At 29.7% G+C, this 23,272-nt stretch overlaps 1 protein-coding gene across 5 annotated transcripts in view; it reads right to left on the reverse strand.

Moving 5' to 3' along the window:
• LOC143247142 (bromodomain adjacent to zinc finger domain protein 1A-like) overlaps positions 1–23,272 on the reverse strand; it is a 68,679-nt gene that overhangs the window by 32,136 nt on the left and 13,271 nt on the right. For 3 of the 5 annotated variants that reach the window (XR_013026401.1, XM_076494745.1, XM_076494743.1), the window contains exons 5-14: positions 18,869–18,956; positions 16,465–16,690; positions 15,461–15,687; positions 15,073–15,168; positions 11,743–11,881; positions 11,362–11,511; positions 8,081–8,260; positions 4,728–4,925; positions 4,408–4,573; positions 2,161–2,241 (exon numbers count right to left, since the gene is read on the reverse strand). Coding sequence is in view for 4 of the 5 variants with exons in the window: in XM_076494745.1 (XP_076350860.1) it covers positions 2,161–2,241; positions 4,408–4,573; positions 4,728–4,925; positions 8,081–8,260; positions 11,362–11,511; positions 11,743–11,881; positions 15,073–15,168; positions 15,461–15,687; positions 16,465–16,690; positions 18,869–18,956 (1,551 nt within the window). In the remaining variant the exon portion in view is untranslated. The remainder of the gene's footprint in view (positions 1–2,160; positions 2,242–4,407; positions 4,574–4,727; positions 4,926–8,080; positions 8,261–11,361; positions 11,512–11,742; positions 11,882–15,072; positions 15,169–15,460; positions 15,688–16,464; positions 16,691–18,868; positions 18,957–23,272) is intronic. The other 2 variants (XM_076494746.1, XM_076494747.1) reach the window with 2 other exon arrangements.

The following is a 23,272-nucleotide window of genomic DNA, read 5'->3' on the forward strand; positions in this document are numbered from 1 at the left end:
CCTTGTTAAGTTTTGCACATGGAGGATGAAAAATAAATTTAAAGGTTTTTTATATACAGGTTTTAAAATAAACTCATAAGTTGATATGTAAATACCACAGATTCTACTTAAGTCTAAAAAATCAAAAATTTTTCTGAGCCCAATATTGTCTCATCAATTCTAGTTTACCATGAAATAAATAAATATGCAAATACTTTGCAAAGGCTCATAGAATCATCTGGGGGACATATGGGGCTTTTGGATGGCTCTTCACATGTTAGAGCCAGAAGTAGGTGTACACATGCAAGTGCTTCCAAAAATAGAAAGAGATGGGCAGGACCACTGTGTTTGATTAATTAATGTAACAATATCTCAGCAAACAGAAATGACAGGAGATTCTTATTTTATATTCTAGCTTGTAAATATCAGTAATGTGTAAGAAATTAGATTTTATAAACATCTAATCTGAGCAAATGCTGCATAGAACATAACATACAACACCAAAAACCGATACTTATAATACTTTTTTATATTTACTTTTAAATTAAGAAACTAACTAATGTATAACGTTAACATTTTAATTTACAATTTCATTCCAAAGTCACTGGAATACATTAATAAAACAGTAGCTCAAAAAATTTTAAATGCAAGTCTACAAACATGATGACATGACCTTTGACCACAGGAATACCTCTCTTGATAGAGTTAAAGAATATAGTCACTGAGCTATAAATTAAAAACAAAACTGTGCAAAGGAACAGTAAGCCTACACTTTATTTAACTCTTATGTAGCCAAGGAATTGGTGGTAATGGAGCATTTCCTTTTAGTCAGTAATTAAAAATGAATGAAAGTAGTAGACAGACTTTGTATCTTTTAAATAATGAAAAAAAAAATTTAGTGGCAATGGAAATCAATCCAAATATCCTCAAATCATGAAGTACATTGTGCTATGTCCACCATAAGTATTAACACCCTAATTGATTATTTGACTAAAAATCAGTTTAATAGTAACTTTAATTCATCAATTGTTAAAATATTCAAAAACAGTAAAATTCAGAAACACTAATCTCAGTTTTTTGTATTTTAAATGACATTAATGGATTCATTTATGAAAAACTAAACAATGCAGTTGCTGCTAATTAGCTATTGATTAAATCACTCAGCTCTAATAACTATACTAAGACTTAACCTAGAAACTAACGTAAAGATTGAACAACTTGATTCTCAAGCCTATCAAGTGTGTGTCTGGATATATTGAAATCTTGACCTAACTGGTATAAAGATTAAACACCTTGATTGTCAGGTCTGTGTAGTGCAAGATCTTGGGTAGTAATTACAAGTAAAACTAAAATAATGAAAACACCCTCAAGTATGTTTCATAAGAGAATGATCTTGTAATACAGTAGATATGTTTATAAATCATTCTGAAACTGAATTCTTGAAAATGATTTTATCTTGGACAAATCATAATAACAGTAATAACAACTTTAGGAACAATGTGCTTAGAAACACTTCTGTAAAATGATACTTACATGTCATTTATCACAGAATGATAAATATAACCACCAATATTTTTCTATAAATTGTTTATTTAATGAATTTGTTTAAATATTATGTTAAATTTGATAATAGTTCAGTATATTAAAGTTTTAGTTCTTAAATATTTTTCCAACTTTCACAAGTTTAATCCTCACGTTTTAAACAAAAGAAAGGTTTAAAGAATACAATCAATTTCAGACAGATACATACACATTTATAATTTTTACAAACAATTCAGTAACCTACAGTTTGTAATTCTTTTCACATCACATTCATCTATTTACAAAACTATCAGTATTTTAAAATAATGAAGCTGTACTTGCATATATAGGAATGAAAATAAAGGTGACATTAAAAAGATGAATTAATTAAAATAATAATGAACCTACAACTAAATTTATGTTTTCTTTTTAAATGTTCAGTTTATCAGAAAGTACTTTTTCAAAAAGTGTTTCTTTACACTAGATGTTAATTTTTGTGGTTAACATCAGTATCAAATTTAATATAACTAATATATAATAATTATGAAATTAACAAATGACTAACTCTGTTTTGCACATAGACAAAACTATCTAAATTTTAATAGGAAATTTATGGAACTGAAGATCATTTTTTTTAAATTCAACTTAAATAAAACTCACTGTGTTAAGTCAGGAGCATCATTCTCTGCTGGGTTGTATGAACTTTTTTTCTTTGCTTTCTCAATCAATTTTTTCTTGTGTCTGTAAGCACATTAAGTCTCATACTGAAACTTCAAATGTTTCCAACCAACACAAATATGAACAGAAATATACACTAAGTACATCTTTATGCTTAATATAAGAACTCTTCATAGACAGTTTACTCTTTTCAAAACACATGTAACATTTTGTATCCAAGTCAAAAGATTTTGGCGAGTTACATTCAAAATTCAATTAAACTACTTACTTAACAAGCTATATAAATAAGCTTAACAAAAACATCTAGCTAATAATTAAAATCTTGACATTATACAAGTTTTAACTTTTTAATTTTATAAGGAAATAAAAAGAAAATCCTCAATTACCAATAGATTGAGAATTATGACATTTTCTCTATATAATTATAGAATCATTATATTAATTCTATTAATAATTATTAATAAATCATTAATAACAGTATAATAATCTAGTTTACTAAAGTCAGTACTTTTTTCTTGACATTTTAATATTGTAAAGTAGTAATATAATGCTGTTATATCTTCATTCTCATTTGGTTAGAGCCATAAAATTAAAAATTACACCCTACTTACTATGCTCAAATGTCACATCTTTCAGAAATTCCCAACAGTACTGTCCAATATTCAATACTAAATTATTTATAATTAATTAAAAACCAAGGTTCTAAGCTATGAAATATTATATTGCACAGTTGTATCTACAGAGAAATGTCTATGTTGCTTCCAGTTCAACCTTTTTTCCCCATTGGAAAAATATGTCAATGAGGTTAGCTTTTAACACATTATCTTGTGTATTCTGGTGCATTATTTAATTAAATAAATTATTTAATGAAGTAGTAGCATTAGTTTTAAAAAAAATAAGGTTAATTTTCATTGACAGTTCACAGCAAAAAAGGACCAAGTATTTCTTGTTTTTCATGTGTATTCTTTATTATTATAAAAGTAACTGAAACATAAAAAATAAACATTTTACGTTAGATAAGATATTCTGATACAGTAACTTGAGTTCCAAATGATTTACAAAAGTGGGAATATTAATTCTGATACAGTTCTAAAGGCAATAAAATAATAAAGGTCAAGTATAAATTGATGTATATTGTCAAGAGTTTAACCCTACAAGATAAATGTTTCATGTAGTAACTTGAAATCACTGAACACACAAAAAAAAAAGAAATTTAGGTTTATTTCAAACTTTTTCGTGGTTACAAGATTGTCAGATTGACCAACCTTGTACAATGAGCTGAAGAGAAAATAACAGAAAATACAATTTTATTGAAACATTTTTTATAAATTATTTATTTTAGAAAGTATAAAAATTAAAGTTAAAATTTTTTAGATTAATTAGTATTAATATCAAAAGCACTTTGTACTCAGGGTAGTAAAAGAAATTATCCAATATATTCACACACACAAATCGTAATTAAAAATAATTAATTTAAAAATCTAGCTTTCTGTATACAAAAGTATTGTAGAGGTTACTAAGAGTCAGCCAAATTTTGTGAAAGTACACATACTGGATTAAAAGTAATAGTATGGAAACTTTAAAAGAGTACAAAATGGTGTCCAGAGCCTATACAGAAAGTGTTAAGATTAGAGGAAGTCTAGTTTTAAAACACTTTTGCATAAACAATTCTTAAAATTCATAAACTATTAAATGGTCTAATGGTCATTTTTTAAGCAATTTAGTAGCTTTCCTGACACATTCTTAATATTTTACACAAAGTCCATATTAACAAATACTTATTTTCATGTCTTTTTCTTTTCTGACTCAAAATATTATTGCCAATTAGTTCAACCTGACATTTAAATTTAAAAATTAAAATTAAATTTAAAATTTTAACATATTCTGAAAAGCAGAAAAGACAATGAATTCTTAATTACTGCTATTTAGCTAACTTGATAATGACACAAAAGAACTGTACAAGATACAAGTTAAATATTTTTATTATCTGGTGAAAAAAAAGGATAGTTTATTGTATTGTTACTACTTCATATCAATTCATGTTTTAAAATTTTGTTGCTTAGAAAAGATTGAGAATTTCTGGGAATCATTCTGTTTCTATAATAAATCAGTAAAATCACTAAATTATCAAAAGGTCTACCAAACAATGATAGTATAAAATATTAAACAAAGATGATACTTAATGCTCCATTTCAGCAATGTTTAACATCCACTAAATATCTCACTTACTTCGCTGAAGCCTCTTCTCTTTCTTTACGAGAAAATGCCCAATGTAACTGCTTTAATTCATTTTTTGCTTGTCGTAACTTAACAGTATTTTCTTCAATCACATCTCTCATCACATCAAATGTTAACAATTGATCAGTTAAGACTTTCAGAATCTTCACTTTTTCTCCTAAGAAGAAAAATTTGGTGAATAAATGCCAAGTTGCAAAAATATAAATTAATGCAGAAGCTTCTAGTTCACAGAGGAATCTTAAAAATTAAAAAAATAATACATTATATAATGTATAAATTACTAGTTACTGAAAAATACAATCGGCTCTTACCAGTGGTCAGCTCAAAAATGCTGACACACGAAAGCTTCTTCAAAATGTTTCCTTCTTCCATATGAAACCACAATCCTGGATCTTCTTTCAAAGTAAGATTTCTTCTTGTTTTGCCCTGGGCACCAGAGCTCAACAAGTGTAAGCGCAGGACTTCTGTTACAGTGAAAGCATCCAAAGGCATCTGTTTGAGACTGGTTCCTAACAGTGTAACAAATCATAAATTATTCCCTTTACTCCATACAAAAAAAATGTAATTTTACTGAGGTGTTTTAATACATTTAAATATGGCCTCTCACATTACACTTAAAGAGTTTAGCAGTGCTAAAAACAATACAGGATAGAAACAGTTCACTTTCTCAGCTTAACAATAATAGGTAGATTACAGAACAGAAACTACCCACCCTTTGAGTTTAATACTCTCAAGATGGATAAGAGGTTGTATGGCATGTCATCACATTTGTATTTCTATTTAAAATGTTATTGTATTTCTATTTTATGAATATATACCCATTTTGTATCCAACTGTAGATTATATTTCAAACTGTAATATTACAAAAAGTCGATATAACAAACAATTGCTAAATATCAATTTTTGTGTAATATTGGTTTGTCATCTTCTGGGTCTTGAGAGATTACATTTTATGGCTTCTAAAATTTCATACAAATTATAAACTCAAATTTCTGATACTGGTTAGATAAAACATAAAATAATAGTCTCATCTTTTCTATTTGCTGAGATATAATAGTTATCAGATATCTCGTCTTGGGTTAACTCAGCATGTCATCATTTGAGAAGATTTATGTATGTCTGCTTTTTTCTTCTTCTTATACAAGTTTATAACAAATCAAAAGCTCAACATTTTCTCTACACAATTCTGTTAATCTAAGTTATTTACATGAGAAAACCTCAAATATCATTGAAGAGTTTGAAGTATTATGATCAAAGCTGTTGTCTGAACAGAAATTATATTTTTCTAGGCAAATACAGCACAAGTAGAAAATAGTTTTTTGCGGTATTGGTATAGACATTCATACTGTTTTGTACACACACACACACATATATATATATACATACATACAAGTCTACAAAACTATTTTCCTACATCCATGTAAATTTGAACACGTCTTACAATGAGGATTAACAAGCATAACTCACATGTGCAAAAAACAATTTCTAATTATTATAAGTAGTGGAGAACATTTTCAAAGTAATGTTTTTATATATTGTTCATGTTTTAAGAAAAATAACTGAAATTTAAATATTTATTTGTATATAGTAATAGTATATACATACTCACACACAGATATTTGTAATGTATGGTAACTGAAACCTTACTGTACCTAAGAAAGTATTGAAAGCTATGCATTTATCAGATACTGTGCAAGTGTGGTAAAATAAAAAAACAGGTTTTTCTAAAACACTTTCGCACCTACATTACCACTAAATCCAGACCAACCAACTGTATTAGATTATATACAACTTTCTACAGGGCTGTATCATAAATATTTTGTCTTCTCTTTCAAACGTCACTTCAGACAAGTCTTGTTGTGACAAACAAGCCAATATATCCTCACCCTCACTGTGTTTTCAGAGCCTAGATTCAAACAAAGTCTGTAGGAAACATCCTACTGATCATCATTCAAATAACTACCAAGTTTATTGGACTAACACAATTTCTACATGGCCACAGCATAAGCATTTTATTATACTTTAGACAATTCATGTTGTAACCACTATACATCAACAAGTTGATAAATCCTACCCAACTGTGTTTTCAAAGCAGGGAAAGTTCCTGGGCATTGTTCTGCAAAAATATATTTGGTATAAACAGTGTCAAAGTACACAAAGTACAGTAACACTTAAACAGTAATGCCAATTTATTGCTTTATATTCAAAAGGTTTCTATTTTACCCACTAGCAATAATATAAACATAATAGGTAGGTGTATGAAGATTAGAAACAACTCAGCAGATTTACTCTGAAGCTTTTGATTCTTCCACTAGTTTCCAACCCATCTACTACCAATAAAATAACTACAGAAAATAAGTGTCAAAAGTAGTGATCAGTGCTAACAATACTATATTTTATTTTGCATTTGCAACCTTTATTTGTTATACTTTGATAACTTACCCACAATCTGGAGAACAGTAATTTTACACTATACAAAATAAAAGAATATAAGACTTTACTGAAAATAAAAATATAAAATGTTTGATATCACTGCACAACAATTTTTTCTGAAAAGTTTTTGCTGATTGTGACATGTACCTGGTGGATATGCACAAATATAGTTTTGGTTTTGCTTCATCACATAGGAACTCTGAGAAATATACAGTTAACTGTTTACCGACAATAACATATTTAATTGCGTTTATGTTTCTAATACGCTATTAAGTTCAACATAATTAAATGTGTTTTGCTCCTGATTTTTGTTTGTATTCAATGTCTGGTGTATCACGTTGCAGTGTCCAACAGTAGTCGGCAAGCATTGACGGATTCCAGTTGCCCTGATATCGTTTTTCCATTGTAGCAATGTCCTGGTGAAACTGAAGATTTCAATGAAACAAAACATGTTGGGCAAATCTGGATGTGATTTTCGTGATCAGCAGCCAAAAATCTATAAGGAACACCCAACAGTGTTCAAGAAACAAAAACTTTGTTGTGCAGTGTAATTAATTGCAGATTTTTTTAAATTTGATATCACTATTTAAAATGTGAATAACAAACTTATTAGGTAAGATAACAAGAGAAAAATACTAAAAACAACTTTATGGCATACATGTTCCAGCAGCTTATTCAACGAGGTAACATGAGCTGCATGTACACAATGTGATCTTCAACTTACATCAGGGTAATTTTAGTTTGAAAGGCCAATAAAAGAAAAATGAACAAATAAAAAGATGTATACTGTTATGAGATTTAAGCTATTTAGAATAAATTTGTATTTTCAGTTACAAGTTAGTTATTATTCTAAAAACAGTGAAAAAATGTAATTTTTAGGTTTATTTTTTAGGTCTTAATGATGGCTATAAAGTTCATCAAATCAACTAATGATATACAGAACTAGCATTAATAAAATAAATTAAAATATTGATTTTTATTCAAAAAAGTTTGATGACTATCTAGATAAATATAGATTACACAAATGAAACGTTTGATTTTAAGATAAAAATACTTGTCTGAAAATTGTGAACTACTTTGCATGTTAGATAATCAATCTTACAACATTATGAAGGAAAAATGTCTTGAGAAAATCTTTAATAAAAAATTTCAATACTTAATGTTCACTAATAACCTGCAAAATTGTGTAAAGATGTGTATATTATCAAAAATTATAGTATAATATAATTACTCTTATGGATACGTTTGTGGTCACAAGCTGGATAGATTCCACCCAGCCCATAAACATAGGATGACAGTTCCAAAAGGATCTCAGCCTTACCATGGTAGACTTGTAGCCAGCCTGCAGCTACTGTAGCTGCTTGAATAGCTTTTGTAAACGTTAAGTCTTCTTCTTCTCCTTGAAGTTCCCCTGGTTAAAAGAAAACATGAAAAACAACCACTGTTATAAATATTAGCAATGTAATCTTAATACAAAATATATTTGTAAAATTTTACACATTACACAGCAGCTTATGGCTGTATGAAATCAAAGCTGTATATCATCTTCCTACATTTTGGCCTTCAACTTTTAAATAATGCAGGGAAATTAAACAGTAACTTTTTAATTGCTAAACATACATAAATACCATATCTGCTTAAAACATTATTATCAATTGCTTTTCTCTAATAAATTAATAACAGAATGATTCATGGTATAATGCAAATACTGGAAAAAACAATAAACTTTTTTGAATGATTTCTACCACCAAACTCAAGAGTTGGAAAAGATTTTAGCTTCATGTTTTGAACTTACTGGCAATACTCAACTTCAGATTTCAACATTGTTAGTAAGGCTCAACTACGCATTTCAACAACAGTGCTAAGACAACCTCATAATTTAATTCAACTTCACTGGATGTTAGCTATGCCACATTCTCATACTTTTATGCGACTAATTATTTCTGAACTGTGTTTCTAACACTTTCAACTGGACTCTATGAAGTAATTTCCTGAAGATGATATAATTCATTGTTTGATTTGATGCTATCATACCACAAAAGAAGAGTGTTTATTTTTGATTAAATTTTTCAAACAGTTAGATGAAAATTCAAATCTTTACAAAGTTTCAAACATCAAAAAGCTTAAACAGTGTGTACTCAATAAACTGGTTTCAACACAAGTTTATTGTACGGGCAAGATAACTAATTCTTTTTAATACCAGCACTTTCTACATTTAGAACAAGATAAATTTTGACTAACAACTGAAACTTTCTACCTTAATCCTCTTGCTATGGGTTTGTCAAAGCACACATGTCCTAATCTTATACAGTTAATTAAAAATTTAATTACACTACTAATATTGTGTAAACAAATAAACTTTGCATCAAAATATAGTTAATAAACCATAGTTTAATAATACACAAGCTTTAAGTTCTTAATTTTGTAGGAGAATATTTTAATATCAATCTCTTCTAGAATGAGAATTGTGACAATTGTATCCTCTCTAATTTATTTACCATCCTTATAAGTAGTATGAAATTTAATATAAGTTACTCAGACAAAGTATATATTTTTTTTAGTCTTCAATCTTATTTGCTTATGGAGCCATAAACTCACTTGTCACACCCACCTATCACATCCACTCTTTCACAAATTGCAAGTAGTTTTCCTTATGTTTCATTCAATATCATTTGTAACCAAAAGAAAGGTAGAGATTAATCTACCAAATGACATATAATGCCAAGTTGTTTTCAGTGTATATTTTTTTTAAAAGTAAAGTTTATCTCAAAGCATTCAGGTTTAGTAACTAAGGAAATTAATTTTTAAGCCTCTCTTAGAAACTCGTATTATAATACTTACAGGGCAATGTTTTCTTTTAGCTTGTTATTATTCAGTGTTCTTAAGTGCATTACTCAAGTAAATATAAATAATTTAGTGTGCTAGTAACTACATACAAAAAAGTAGCCTTAATCTTCATTTGTAACCAATAGCAAAAAATAAGAGGTCAAAGTATTATATTTCTTGTTATTCATGTACATTCTTTATTGTTATAAAAGTAACCGAAATATAAGAAAAAAACTTGTTAGAATAGAGAATGAAGAAATAAGAATTCTTCAATAGGTATGCTCACGTGCATTATGCCATTAAATATGACAGAATGATCTCAGAATAGTTCACATGCAAAATGATTTTCATTTTAAATGTAAAATTATTAATTAGCTTAGTTTTAAAATTTCATTTGCATAATCTCTACAACTTCCTAAATGAACAATAGTAGTTTTTAAGGTAAATACTTGCATTTTATTTTCTATTTCCTATACTATATTTAACTATAGTTAAAAATAGCATTAATCTTCATTTGCAACATACACTGCAATAAAATGTTTAAAATGAACAAATGGAAATACATACACACATACCTATCAATTCTTTGTAGAAATACACTAGAATATACATTTTTTTTGTATGTGTAATTTCAGGTCTCTTTCTTTACTTAGTTTATTTCTAATTTTCTTTTCCAATTTTTAACTTTTATTCTTTATGCAGGTATGCCAATCTTTTCCTACCAATATGATCTTGAGGTTAGTATAGTTACTACAGGGCAAAGGTTGTCTACAAATTCTTTCACTAATGCTTGCCACATGTGAATGATGCCATCTTGCTTAGAAATTTCTGCAAGTCAAACTACAAGTTAAATGTATATAATAATAAAACTTTCAAATATATGTTTTAAAACATAATACATAACTAATTCAAATATAAACATAAAACCTAAATACAATCTGTTTTGCAAGGTTAATACATTTAAAGCAAAAAACATTTGCCAAGCATTATCTATCTCTTACAAAAACAATGAACTAAGCTTCTTTTTTATCTCATGCTACAGATCCATACACTGGTAGAAGTTTCTTCAGGCCATAATTGAACAGTGTGAAATTTGCTCTTTACATTGATCATAAGCATGACATTCAAATCAAATTGTCACTTTGCTACAAAGCTTTGACTTTGCAAGTGAGTGTGGCTGACCTTAAGGTTAAAAGTATTATAATGCAATCCCCACCCCCATTCGAGAAATTCTTGGAAATTTTCAAGACACTAATGAAAGATAGGTGGAACTTTAATCTGACCTTGGATGCCAATAGCCGTTATTCTATTCTCATGGTCTCACGTATAATAATTTGTAAAGTTTAGACTCGCAACCACATGTGGATGATGCGACTACGAAACCGGCAGTTTTAAAAATGTTTCATTTTGAAATAAAAGGAATAAAATTTAGATAATACGAAACTAAGTTATAATGTCTTTGATAATAGTAATTTCATTAAAATACATTCACACTAAAGTAGTTTAAATTTTGAAAGTAACTCAGTAACATGTGCAGAAGAGGTTTAAAAATGGTATTTGATAACAAGATTAAAATAAACCTTCCCGAGATGTTCTATAACTGGTGCCACTTTCCACCTTAAAGACAAGATAGACCTAAATATCTTAACAATGACAATATCTACCATAGAGAAAAAATAAATCTACCTGTCTTAACACTGGCATTATCCACACTGTCTTCATCACTTTCTACTTCCTCCTCCTCTTGAAATCTAAAGATGACTGTCAGGAGCATTTGTATCAGATCATTCAGTGGTCCTTCTATGTCAGTTTCTAGCAGAGCTTTTTCCAGATGTTCTAGTTTGCACAAGAAATCTTTAGAATGTCTCATTTTATAGAAAACAAGCACAGAAACCCAAGATAATTTCAAACTTTTTTACTATCAAATTTTAAACAAAATTTTTTTTTGGAATTAATTGGAACTTAAACATATTGAAATATGTTTTGTTGTCATACAATATACTTTCTAAGCAGTCTAAATAAATCATGTATTTGATACAGGAAGCATAATTTAAATAAAATACAAACCTAGTGTGAACCCTTGTGGAAAGAAATCCTTCATTTCTAGAAGTTCCCCAAAGCTGTTCAGAAATTCTAATATCATTACAGCATCACCAAAGGACTCCTGTGGTATACAACAATCTAAAGAAGTTGGAACAGGCAGATCCTACAATATACAGATTATACACTCAAATATGAAATGCAACAATAATAATAATTAGAAATAAAATACAATAACATAAAGATGCAAAAAGTCAGATTCTCCAATAGTGTCTACCCCCTATGGATCTGTAATTATTGGGACAATTTTTATCATCTCCCTTGAAAAGAGAAGTTACATTAGCTATTTCCCATACTCTGGTATCTGTTCACTATTCAAGGACTGACAAAAACTGTAGCAAGTGGTTCACATTTCCAATCTTTAATCTCCTTCAAAACCTTTGGGGAAATATTTGACCCAAAAGCCCTATAGTTTTTCTTTAAACTTCCCAACCGTTTCTTAACCAGATTAAAATTAATGCAGTTGTCTTGTTTGATTATTGGTTTCATTTATGAATTGTCCACAATGTCAAATACTGATGAAATTTTCCTTAGTAAAAACTGAAAAACAAACAATCTCAGCTATCTCAATCATCTGATACAAGCCTTCCTTTATTATACCTCAAGGTTTTATTTACCCTTAATATATTTAAATAAATCCTTATTGTTAATTTTGAAATGGAAAAAGATGTCAATATGGAAGGAGTTAATCAAATATAAAGTACAATAGCTTGAAAGATTTGGAACATGCAGACAAAGTTTGCTTGATGAAATCCTGCTAAATAGTTTTAACTGAATCTAAACAGAACTGAAACTTTTTACTGAGTATGGGTCTCCACATATTTTACAGATGGTTTTCAAACATGTACTACCTCACTAATCAAGTCTTTAAGTGGTAGTTAGAAGTCTTCCCATAAAACAGATGATTTCTAGAATATCAATCAGTTTTCTAGTCATATGGCTCATTCAAACCACAAACACAAACTCTGGAAGTAAAACACTGGTAGAATCTACTCAATCTTTTTATAGGGCAGCAATTAATGATTAATATAACATTTCTGCCATAGATAACCAAGACATGACCTGCATCTAGAGGAAGAATTTTCAAAGGCAGAAGACCAACCAAAAAATATTCCTACAAAGGCTACATTTCTAACAATAATTCACTGTTTCATCTGTAATTGTAATAAATTTTTAAAAATTACTGAATAGGATTCAGAGATTTTAAAAAATTAATATTGAAACAAATTCTAACATTTGTTTTACTGTAAATCAGTAAAAATATGTTTTAGACTTGAACTAGCTTAAAAGGTTTATCAGCATGATGTGCAAGTGAAATATTTTTACTTTCTGTTAACTAAATGTTTTTGTTTGTTTGTTTTGAATTTCGCATAAAGCTACTCGAGGGCTATCTGTGCTAGCCGTCCCTAATTTAGCAGTGTAAGATTAGAGGGAAGGCAGCTAGTCATCACCACCCACCACCAACTCTTGGGCTACTCTTTTACCAATGAATAGTGAGGTTGACTGTCACATTATAACGCCCCCACATCTGAAAGGGCAAGCATGTTAGGCACGGAGAACTATATGTCTTTTATTAACCTTTTTAGGAAAAAAGCAAAAAACAAGTTTAAATACTGATGTAACTATTTTTACCTTTAGCTTTCTAACATGGGGTAGGTCAATCTGCCAACCACGTGATCTCTTTGTACTCTATCGTCTTTATAAATTTGATACTACGGACTTTTAATATGCTATGTATATGTTCACAAAATTTGGCAGTCTTTGAGTAAACAATATAATCCTTTCATATAAAACAATCAATTTTTCTGTGAAGTATTTCAAATAAAAAATATACTGAAAAATATTTCCATGAATATATTGAGTGTTTGTTTTGAGTAGTCTGTAAAGGTGATTTATATGTTAGAATTAAAAATACTTTCATTTATGTTAAAAATATTAGATATAATTTTTGTAACCTCTACACCTCCTAAATACATTTTGAATGTTTGTTTTTGGCAAAACTTTACATTTTTTTAATCTGTTATTTTCTGTACTCCAACTCCTAGACAATATTGGTCAATTTGACTGACCTCATAAAAACACACACACAATTAAAAAAATATTGAAATAAATCTAAGTTATCCTTTTTGTTTCTTTATAAAGTGACTACAAATTATAACAAAGTAACATTCTTTCATCCCATAACAGTGTACACAATTTTTACTAAAATTTTAACCATGTCTAATTACCATTTAAGTTGCGATTCACTTGGGGGAACTTGGTGCTTATGTGCAACAAATGAAACATTTTTATTACTTAACTAACTTAATAATGAAGAATAAACATTAAAAATAAGAATAAAGTACTTACCTAAATTTTCTTTTCTGTTGCTTTCGATTGTCAATGACTTTTTTCTTTTATAATAATTACTGATGGTAGTAATGCATTATTTTTTTTAATTAAGCAATGCACTAAAAAACACAAAATAACATCAAAAAGTAGACAATTTTCCTTAACTCTAAAAATTGTTTTGGCTTTCCAACTATGTGGCAAGAACAGTTACAAATTAATCCAAGCTAGTCACGATCTTTTCAGTGGGAACAAAGCTTGTACTAATTGCAAAACTGACAATTCTATGTTTAGAAAACATGTCAGTTTGACAGATGAAAACCTTAGCTTTTTATATACAATTAGCTGTAAGAAAGAATTATTCACAAATCCTGAAAAAAAAAAAAAAGATGTACTAGGAAGTGTCCAATTTTTTTATTTTTTTTTTATTTGAGAGCACTTTCACTGGAAAATAAGAAAAATAAAAATTGAAGGCTATAAAAATCATGGTTTATGAGCAGTGTTGATTTTATAGTAAGTAATATACATTTAATTTGGTACTATTGGAGAGATGGTGGATTAAATAGAGAAGAGGATATGCCTAGAAAGTGTCACACTAGGAGAAATTAAAAAAAATTTTGAAAATAGTTTTATAAAATGAAATGCTTAAAACCTACATACTATTAAAATATGGATCATTAGCTAAGATTTTATGTTATACTAATTGGTATAACAAACAAAGTAGATAAATAAAATTTTGAATACAAGTCACTAAAATCTTGTAATATGCACAGTAATGTATGCTTGTTGCAGTAGGGTTTATATCTGTTGTAGTTTTGCAAAAAATTTCTTATTATTACTAGGCTCACATACATGAAATAAATAACTCAGTAAACATGACTTGAACCACAATGTAATGTGTTTTTCTAATCAACTTAAAAAAGTTAATGATCAATAAATTATCTACTATTTTGTTTTCTAGGAATCTACCTGGTTGTCATCACATTGCAAATCATCACGAGGTTTTTTCCATTCAGAGAGGAATTCTGCTAACAATCGTTTTTCTTCTTGCTTTTTTTCTTTCTCCTGAGGAAAACAAAGTTGTCCTTTTCATTACTTGTCATTAATGGCTACCTTTTAAAATATAATGATACATAAAAACTAAGAAATACAGGTTACAGAAATTTAAGAAACCTATTTTTGAACACAAATACTTTTACAAGTACACTGAAAAAAAACCTCAACAAACCCTAACGCACAATCTTTACTTCTAGGTTTCTTTTGTACATGCTGATAATGAAACAAAACATACTCATGGTTATCAACAGAAATATTTTTAAGTTATACCAATGTACATTTTTTCTTCTTCTCTGCATACCTTTGCTCTTTCTTCTTTTTTTTTTCGTTTTGCTTCTTCTAGTTTTCTTTTTATTTCTTCTTGCCGTTTCAGCTTTTCCTCCTCCAACTTTTTTTTTTGTTCTTCTGGATTTTCTGGTAAAGCTACTGCTTGTTTTCCCTCAACTTTCTTAAATGGAATCTTACTCTGGGTGGACTTCTTGGGTTTTTCTAGCAAACAATATGAATTATCTTTCTCAAGTTCCTTACCTTAAAATGAAGAGACTGCCTATTATCAAACAAACAATCTTTTATTCATTTTAAAATAATGACTAATTCGTGTAAATTTGTTTCCGATTATTTTGAGTTTAGATTAAACAATGGAATATAACCTACCATGATTTATAATCTACGATGGATTTGAAATCATTAAATATCTAAGATTCTTGCAGGAAAACAGAACCACACTACTAAAAATATTTAGGCTGGATATGCAGGGAAAGCAAAACCTGAAAATACAGTTATGGAAACACCTTGGATCAGTATTGCATATGATACTGTATGCGCTTCTTGTATTACTCCATCAGGTGCATGTTAATGTTGTAGACTATTTTTATTGTTCAGGAAATCAACAATACTCATTCACACAAAACATATGGTAAACAGATAATAAAGATATTGCAATTAGCCATCAGACAGTGTTTCATGCTCACACATTTTAAGGTATTTTTACACATGACAGTATATTACTAAGAGATGAGTAAAAAATTCAAAGAAAAACTGAGTACTCAATTGTCCACATCTGTACTTAAGTAATGATTGAGTTTCACAGTGCAGGGTGATGAATATAATGCTCATTACAAGTATGCAATATTAAATCCATAGAATTAAGGTATTGAACATTGATAGGTCTTATAATGATGTGACAAAAATTTGTACACATTGGAGGAATAACAAGTTTACTGCAGTTTAGTGTTAAGTGAATGAACAGTATAAAGACAGACACTACCCAGATTATCAATAACAGTTTTCATTTCATACACAGACCTTCAGTTTTTTTTTTTACTTCTTTCTTCTTTGGCGTGCCTGATTCTTTATTCTTTTTCTCTTCTTTACCTTTTGTTTCATTTACAGAAGGAAATGTTACTGCATCTACTGGAATATAAGAAACTGTATTTTTTTTCTTAGGAGTACTGCAGAATAATGGCAATGAGCCATTAAAGATGTCTGTAAATTTCATGTCTTGAATATTGTATTTGATCTTCAGGCTTTCCTGGAAGATACAGGGAAAAGATGAACATCAAGTAATAAAATTAAATACCTATAACTTATTGAAACATTTATCAATTATCTCATACTGATATTCTACACACTTAGTAAGTCAATATACGTGGATTATGAGGTATAAAAATTTCATTGTGAGAGTACAGATTTCAACATGAAAACCATAACAATCACAGTATAGAATATGTATTATTAAAACCAATCAGTGCATGTATTAAGATATAAACCCCAAACACAACAAGTTAGAACACTGCTTTAACCCTTTCATTACAGACTTGGCCAATTTAATGAAGATCATAATCCCAAAGAGACCATCATAGTTTCCATGCTATAACTTTCAATATGTTTTGTGCATGTTCACAAAATTTCACAAACTTGAAACTTTTTTTCTGTTTAGAAAGAATTATAATTTAGTTATCTTTACTAAATTGCTTAATAAAAAAATTGAGTCAAAGTGTTAACTGGTCTGAGTACAAAGTGTTTTCAGGTTAAAACTGAAAATACTTTTCTGCACATGAAAATTGTCAAATCTCATTTGCATAATATCTAAAACCTCCTAAGTAAATATCAAACATTTTTCTTTCAAAAAGCTTTATATTCGATCCGTTTTTTTTCTCTACCATAACTCTGGATACACTCTCATATTAACAAACTCTGTAAACACTGAAAAAAGATGAAATAATTCTAAATTACTTTTTCTGAAAAGAGTGCAAATTATAACAGCAAACCACAGTTGTATATCTTAGATAGATTAAAACTTAATTTTACACATCTATTTGAACACAAGATTTACTGCTGTGTCTAATTACCATATTTTTTGGTGTATAAGATGCACTTATACACTCCCCCCCCAAAAAAAAAAGAGTCTGAAAACCTTCCTACATTCTATACACCAAAGGTTAAAAGTTTTATGCCTCCCTCAGTGAACTGTAAATTATACATCAAGGACTAGAAACTAGCATGATCAACCTCTACACTTCTCTTCTTTTTTTTTCCCCAAAGAGTGGAAATTGTAATAAAAGGTTTTTAAGAAAAATGTAATGTGAGCAATTGCCTTAATGGCACCAAAGATGATACTGCTTGAGGAAAAGTGAGTGAACTTTCATAACTTGTTTTTAGTAAATTCAGTGATGCAAACAAAGATTTTGAAAGTTTTCATAATGAATGAACAATGTTTTGATGTAAATGTACAAAACAACCATATTTTATTTTATTACTGACACTACTTTTGAAGTGTTCTAAATAATAATAAATAATTATGTTGATGCTTAGCAAATGTATAACTTTGAAAATTATTTTTTCTGTGAACATAGCCTTGAAAATGGGTGTGTTCATACAACGAAAAATATGGTAATAATATAGCCATGCAAGTTATAAATCACTAATTTTGTTACTATATCAAATTACGTAATATATGAACAGCCTGTATGCATATCCAGTGCAGAAATTGTTTTAAATTATATCTTACTTAATTTTACCTAATAATATTTTAATAATTTTTACCTTTTACTTACTTTTGTAGTAATAAGTATAAAATACACATAAAAAACATGTAGTTCTTACTTGGCCTTTTTTTTTTGTTACTGTCAACTGTTGACTAAATTTAAGCCGTTTTTTATACTAATAGTACTACTACACTAAACAATTTCTTTTACTTAATTAAATACTGTACCTAAAAAAAAGAGATTAATAACATGCAAAAAGCAAAACCAGAATTCACCTGGCTTTCTAACTATGCAATAACAGTCTTTAAAAGTTCATATTGGATTGTCTCTGCGACTCCCACAAGAATAAATTTGAAACTAAATTATGAAGCAGGTAATGCTCTGTACACATACCAATTTAATATATCATTTGATAAGTTCAAACTCTGGCTTCCTATGATTGTAAATATAATATAAAACAGTATGAACTGTCAATTGAGCAGATAAAATAAACATTTTCATTTGTTGTACAGAACGAGTTGATTTTATAAGGTTTAGTGTTCTTCTGTAGTGCTTTACAACACTCAAATACATTTAGCCTTTTTTTTTTTAACGTACATAATGGTTCCATAATATAGTTTATTTTTATTCTGAATTTATTAATAATAAAATAAGGATGAAAAATATTTTAGATGTTTAAATTAAAGAATTTTTTTACAGTATATACACTATTAATAACTTACTTTAACTATCCATATGCCATCACAGGGCAGCACACACTGCTTTAAAAACAGTTTACTTTTATCTCGGGTATAAGATCCTTTTTTTCGACTGAATAAAACAAAATAAGACAGGAAATCATAAATAACATACATCACACAATAGCAATGGTAATGTCACTCAGTATATAGCAAATGTTTGTGGATTAAAAACAACCATACAAATCTGATTACACAGTAAAAATCTGGTCTATAAAAATTGCTTTAATTTACTTGAATATTTTGAGCTTGCAGAAGTCTGTCTTCACAATTCTGTGTTTCAGATATTAAAACATTTTGAAATGTCTTGTTTTTAAAGTGAATATTAATCTTCTGTCAATTTCACATTTCAGACACAATCAAGTTTTTTTAAATTTAAGACTAAATTTGCTCTCTTTAAATGACCAACTTGGTCTACTTTCAAATTTCAGTTTTAACCTATTGTGAATGAAGAATTTCAACACAAGCAAACAACCTTAACATGAAAACTCTGAGAACATGAAAGTTTCATTACTAAACATGAAAGTATTTTGATTTTTAGGGACTTTTAGATAACAGCTTTTACTATTAGATGAAACAGTTTTAACTGTCAAACCTGCCTATTACACACACAGAGATGAGCTGAATAATTAGATGAAGTGCATATACTAACTTCTGATCAAACAGATTTGGTCAACACTGCTACAAAGAGTAATATAAATCCCCCAGAATACTAACAGATTGTGTACATTATGAGATAAACTTTTCTACTAGTAGTAGTAGTCCATATAACAGACCACGTCTTCTAGAGAGCAATTCAGTTAGGTGGCTAATAACAGAGATATGATAAATCTGGTAAAATGAGATATGCAAAAGATTTCTCTCCTGTAATGATTATCCATTACAAGCCACATAATGAAGATAATGGGAGATAAGTCACAGGAAATAGAATGATCCTAGTACCTTGAGAGCCGTGACAGGATAGAACAAACGATCAAGACTAGAATGCTATAAAAGGTGAGAAACGGATGGCAAATGGATTGGTGAGAAGGAGCTTACCCCTTTCCTGATTGCCCAAGTCTTGGGAAAAAGACTTATCATGGTAGAGCAGAACAAATGTGAAATGATAAAATGTCCTATGCACAAGAAATGCAATTTAAGAGAAATAAGAAACAAAGAACACAAAGATAAGGGTTAAAAAGAAAGAAGAGCTAACACGTGTAAAATAACTGTAAAAACCAATAATTGAAAAGGTTGTTTGAGCAAAAGTATATGAAAGGATTTTAGCAGACCTGAAAGAATTGGGGATTTAAAAAGTTTCTCAAATATCCGAGTTAGAAAATGGGATATCACGGATAATTCTGGATGAAAAAGGTTCAACTTCCTTTGAATACACTACTGTGGATAAATATTCCATTTCTGTTCATAAACAATTGTGGTTGGCCTGAGGAGAAATTCAGTAAGTACAGTAAAACCTTAGAAGTAAAAACTTTGTCAGATAAAGGACTGCATAACTTAAGAGAATGACGATTCAGTTTCACAACATCAGAACAGAAAATGTCTTTCAAATGTGAAAGAGATGGATATTCCTGCAGATACTGAAGAAGCAGAAACCACATTTGAGCTGACAAATATAGTTCATCCAAGAGAACTTGATAGAGTAGAACAAACCACAGGCAGAACCCAGGGCAACAGCTAAATCAGGGAAAAGACATACAGATATAAAACTGCTAATTCTGGTTGAAAACATTTCCTGCCAATGCTTGATGAGGTACTAGGGATCAAAACAACAGCAGTTAAAAATGTCAATGAGTTGCAAAGGCATCCATCATTGGAGACTTGAACATAGAGCAAATCCACCAAAAAGTCTTGTGATGTAGCATCCATTCTGTTGGCAGAATTGGTTAGATCAAGTCCAGAAGAGAAGATCCAAGGTAGAAAAACAAAGGTCTTGAGAATGTGTGCCTCCTTGACAATAAATGAGTTATAACTGTGGAATTATTGAAACATATCATGACAACTTTTTGCTTCCATACAGATAAACCTTTAACCATTGCTTGATGTACTGCAAGATGTTTGCAAATGTCAATACTGAGAGTAGACTCATCTTCTTTCCAAGTAAACTGGAACTCTGATCATGAAGATAAGCTCCCCATTCCTGAAGAGATACATCTGTGAACAGATGGATCAGTGGATGAGGTGGTGAAATAGGTGTCCCAGTAGTAATGTTCTTCTGATCCAACTCTCATTAGCAATTGACAATGTTGCTTGAGTAATGAAACAGGAAAATCCAAAGGATTGGAATGCATAATCTATTGGTCATGCATGTACTACTGAAGGGACTTCATATGTACTCATCCCACAAGAGAGAGAGCAAGTAAGAGAAGGAGACAGAAGTAAAAACCTGACAGCTCTTTCTGTGACTTGACACCTGAAAGGAGTTGGTTGAGTGCAACTTAAGAGTATTGAAAATCACACCAAAATGGATGGGATATTGCATCTGTGACAAAATAACTTCTTTAATCTAATAAGGAAGTTTGTTTTTGTGGCTCTGGAAAGAAGAATCAGAGAAAATTGTTCTGCTAATTGACAGGATGGAGCTCTAAGGATCCAATCATCTGTATAACAATGTGTGCACAGGCCCAAAGAATGCAGGTGACAAGAAAAACAAATAACTGCAAAAGACATAAGGCACTGATGCAAGAGCAAATGGAAAAGCCCAGAACTGTAACATCTGACTCTTGTACACAAACCTGAGAAACTTCTGGAAAGATTATGCTATAGGAAAATGGAGATAAGCATCTGTAACATCAAACTTCGTCACCAGAATCCCTGATGCAAAGTGACATTGTACATTGAGAAAATATTCAATAGTCAAGTAAGAAGGATTTAAAAATTGGTTGAGTAGAGATAGATCAATGACTGGACACCATTCTATCTTTTTGAGTATCACAAATAAACAGGAACAAAATTCTGGAAACATTGGATCAACTCTCTCTATTGCCTTTCTAACTAACAACTCTCATATGGCTTGGAAATGGAGCTTTCCTCTTTGTGGTTTTGTCAGAGGTGAAAAGGCAATAGGATGAGCACACAGTGATGAAGGTGATGTAAATTAAATGACCAACCCTGAAGTCAGAACCTAGAGTACCCATAGAACCCTGATGAAAGAGCTCCAAACATTCAGGAAGTGATGTAACTGTGCTACCACACCCCTAGGATAGTTAGAGATGCTATTGTTGTTGTTTTGCCTGAACTGAAACTCCTTAAGAATACAGCTGGACCCTCCTTCACAAGTCCAAGAGGTCTATCCTATGATATCTAAATAAACTTGTTGTGATAAGCTAAAATATGCCAATCTGATAAGCAAGGGTGACAAAGCATAGCTATATAATCACATAACTGAACAGCAAATTTTCTATTATGAACAGTAATATCAGTAAAACCCAAGTAGTTACTTGGAGTAGAATCAAATCCAACAGAAGAGACTTCCAGAACCTCACAAACTCTAGTAACAAACTGAAGAAATAGGGTTAGAGGTGGCAGCTCAAAATGATCATTTGTTGAGGCTGGCCTAAAAAAAAAAGAGCAATAAAAAGTGAGTCTAAATTCTTGCAATCATTCCAGGAGTATTTGTAAAAGCCACCTCAGAATCCTCATAGAAACATCCTTGGTCCATGTCACCTATAATCATAGACAGCCTCAACTGAGAGCGATTCCTTCCTTGGTTGTTGACAAACATCAAATAGCAGAAGTGGAAGGTGTCTAGTTTACCTATGTTGTAAAAAAAAAAAATTAACTGAAGAATTTCTACCAGTCAACAAGTTTTTTTAAAGTATAATTACAAACAAAATGCTAAATGTAGAAATGCTGACCGTGCTCAAATTTCCACATAAATAGCAAATCACAACACTGCTGTTGATAGAAACCCATGCTAAATGCTTTGAACAAATATTATTATTACATTATCAGGATGAGGTGCTTTTATACAGTATATAGAGAGGGTGCATTGAAGTTAGTGGTGAAATATGTCTAAGCTATTCAAGTGAGGTATAAAAGACTGGAGAAAGCATTTTCAACACTTAGACAGGCAAAGAGTGGAAACCCTGGAGACTGAGTAACAGCTATTATAGTGCCAACAGATAGTAAGTATGTTTTGGAACTGTTTATAAGTGGCTACTCAAAGTGCTGATATTTTATGATTTTTCTTTTGTAACATTTCACCTAGAAAATTAAAATATTGCATGAAGTAATTCAGGTGGGAAACTTAATAACTTATTTATATATGCAGTTTACTGTTTAATGTTTATTTTTAAAGCATATGAGCCTAGACAAAATGACTTGACAACAAAGACACTTACATATTCATATATTAATACTTTTCCCAATTAATTATGGCAAATCCTAAAG

This window comes from Tachypleus tridentatus, chromosome 3, assembly GCF_004210375.1.
Source record: "Tachypleus tridentatus isolate NWPU-2018 chromosome 3, ASM421037v1, whole genome shotgun sequence".
NCBI classification, from domain to species: Eukaryota; Metazoa; Arthropoda; class Merostomata; order Xiphosura; family Limulidae; genus Tachypleus; species Tachypleus tridentatus.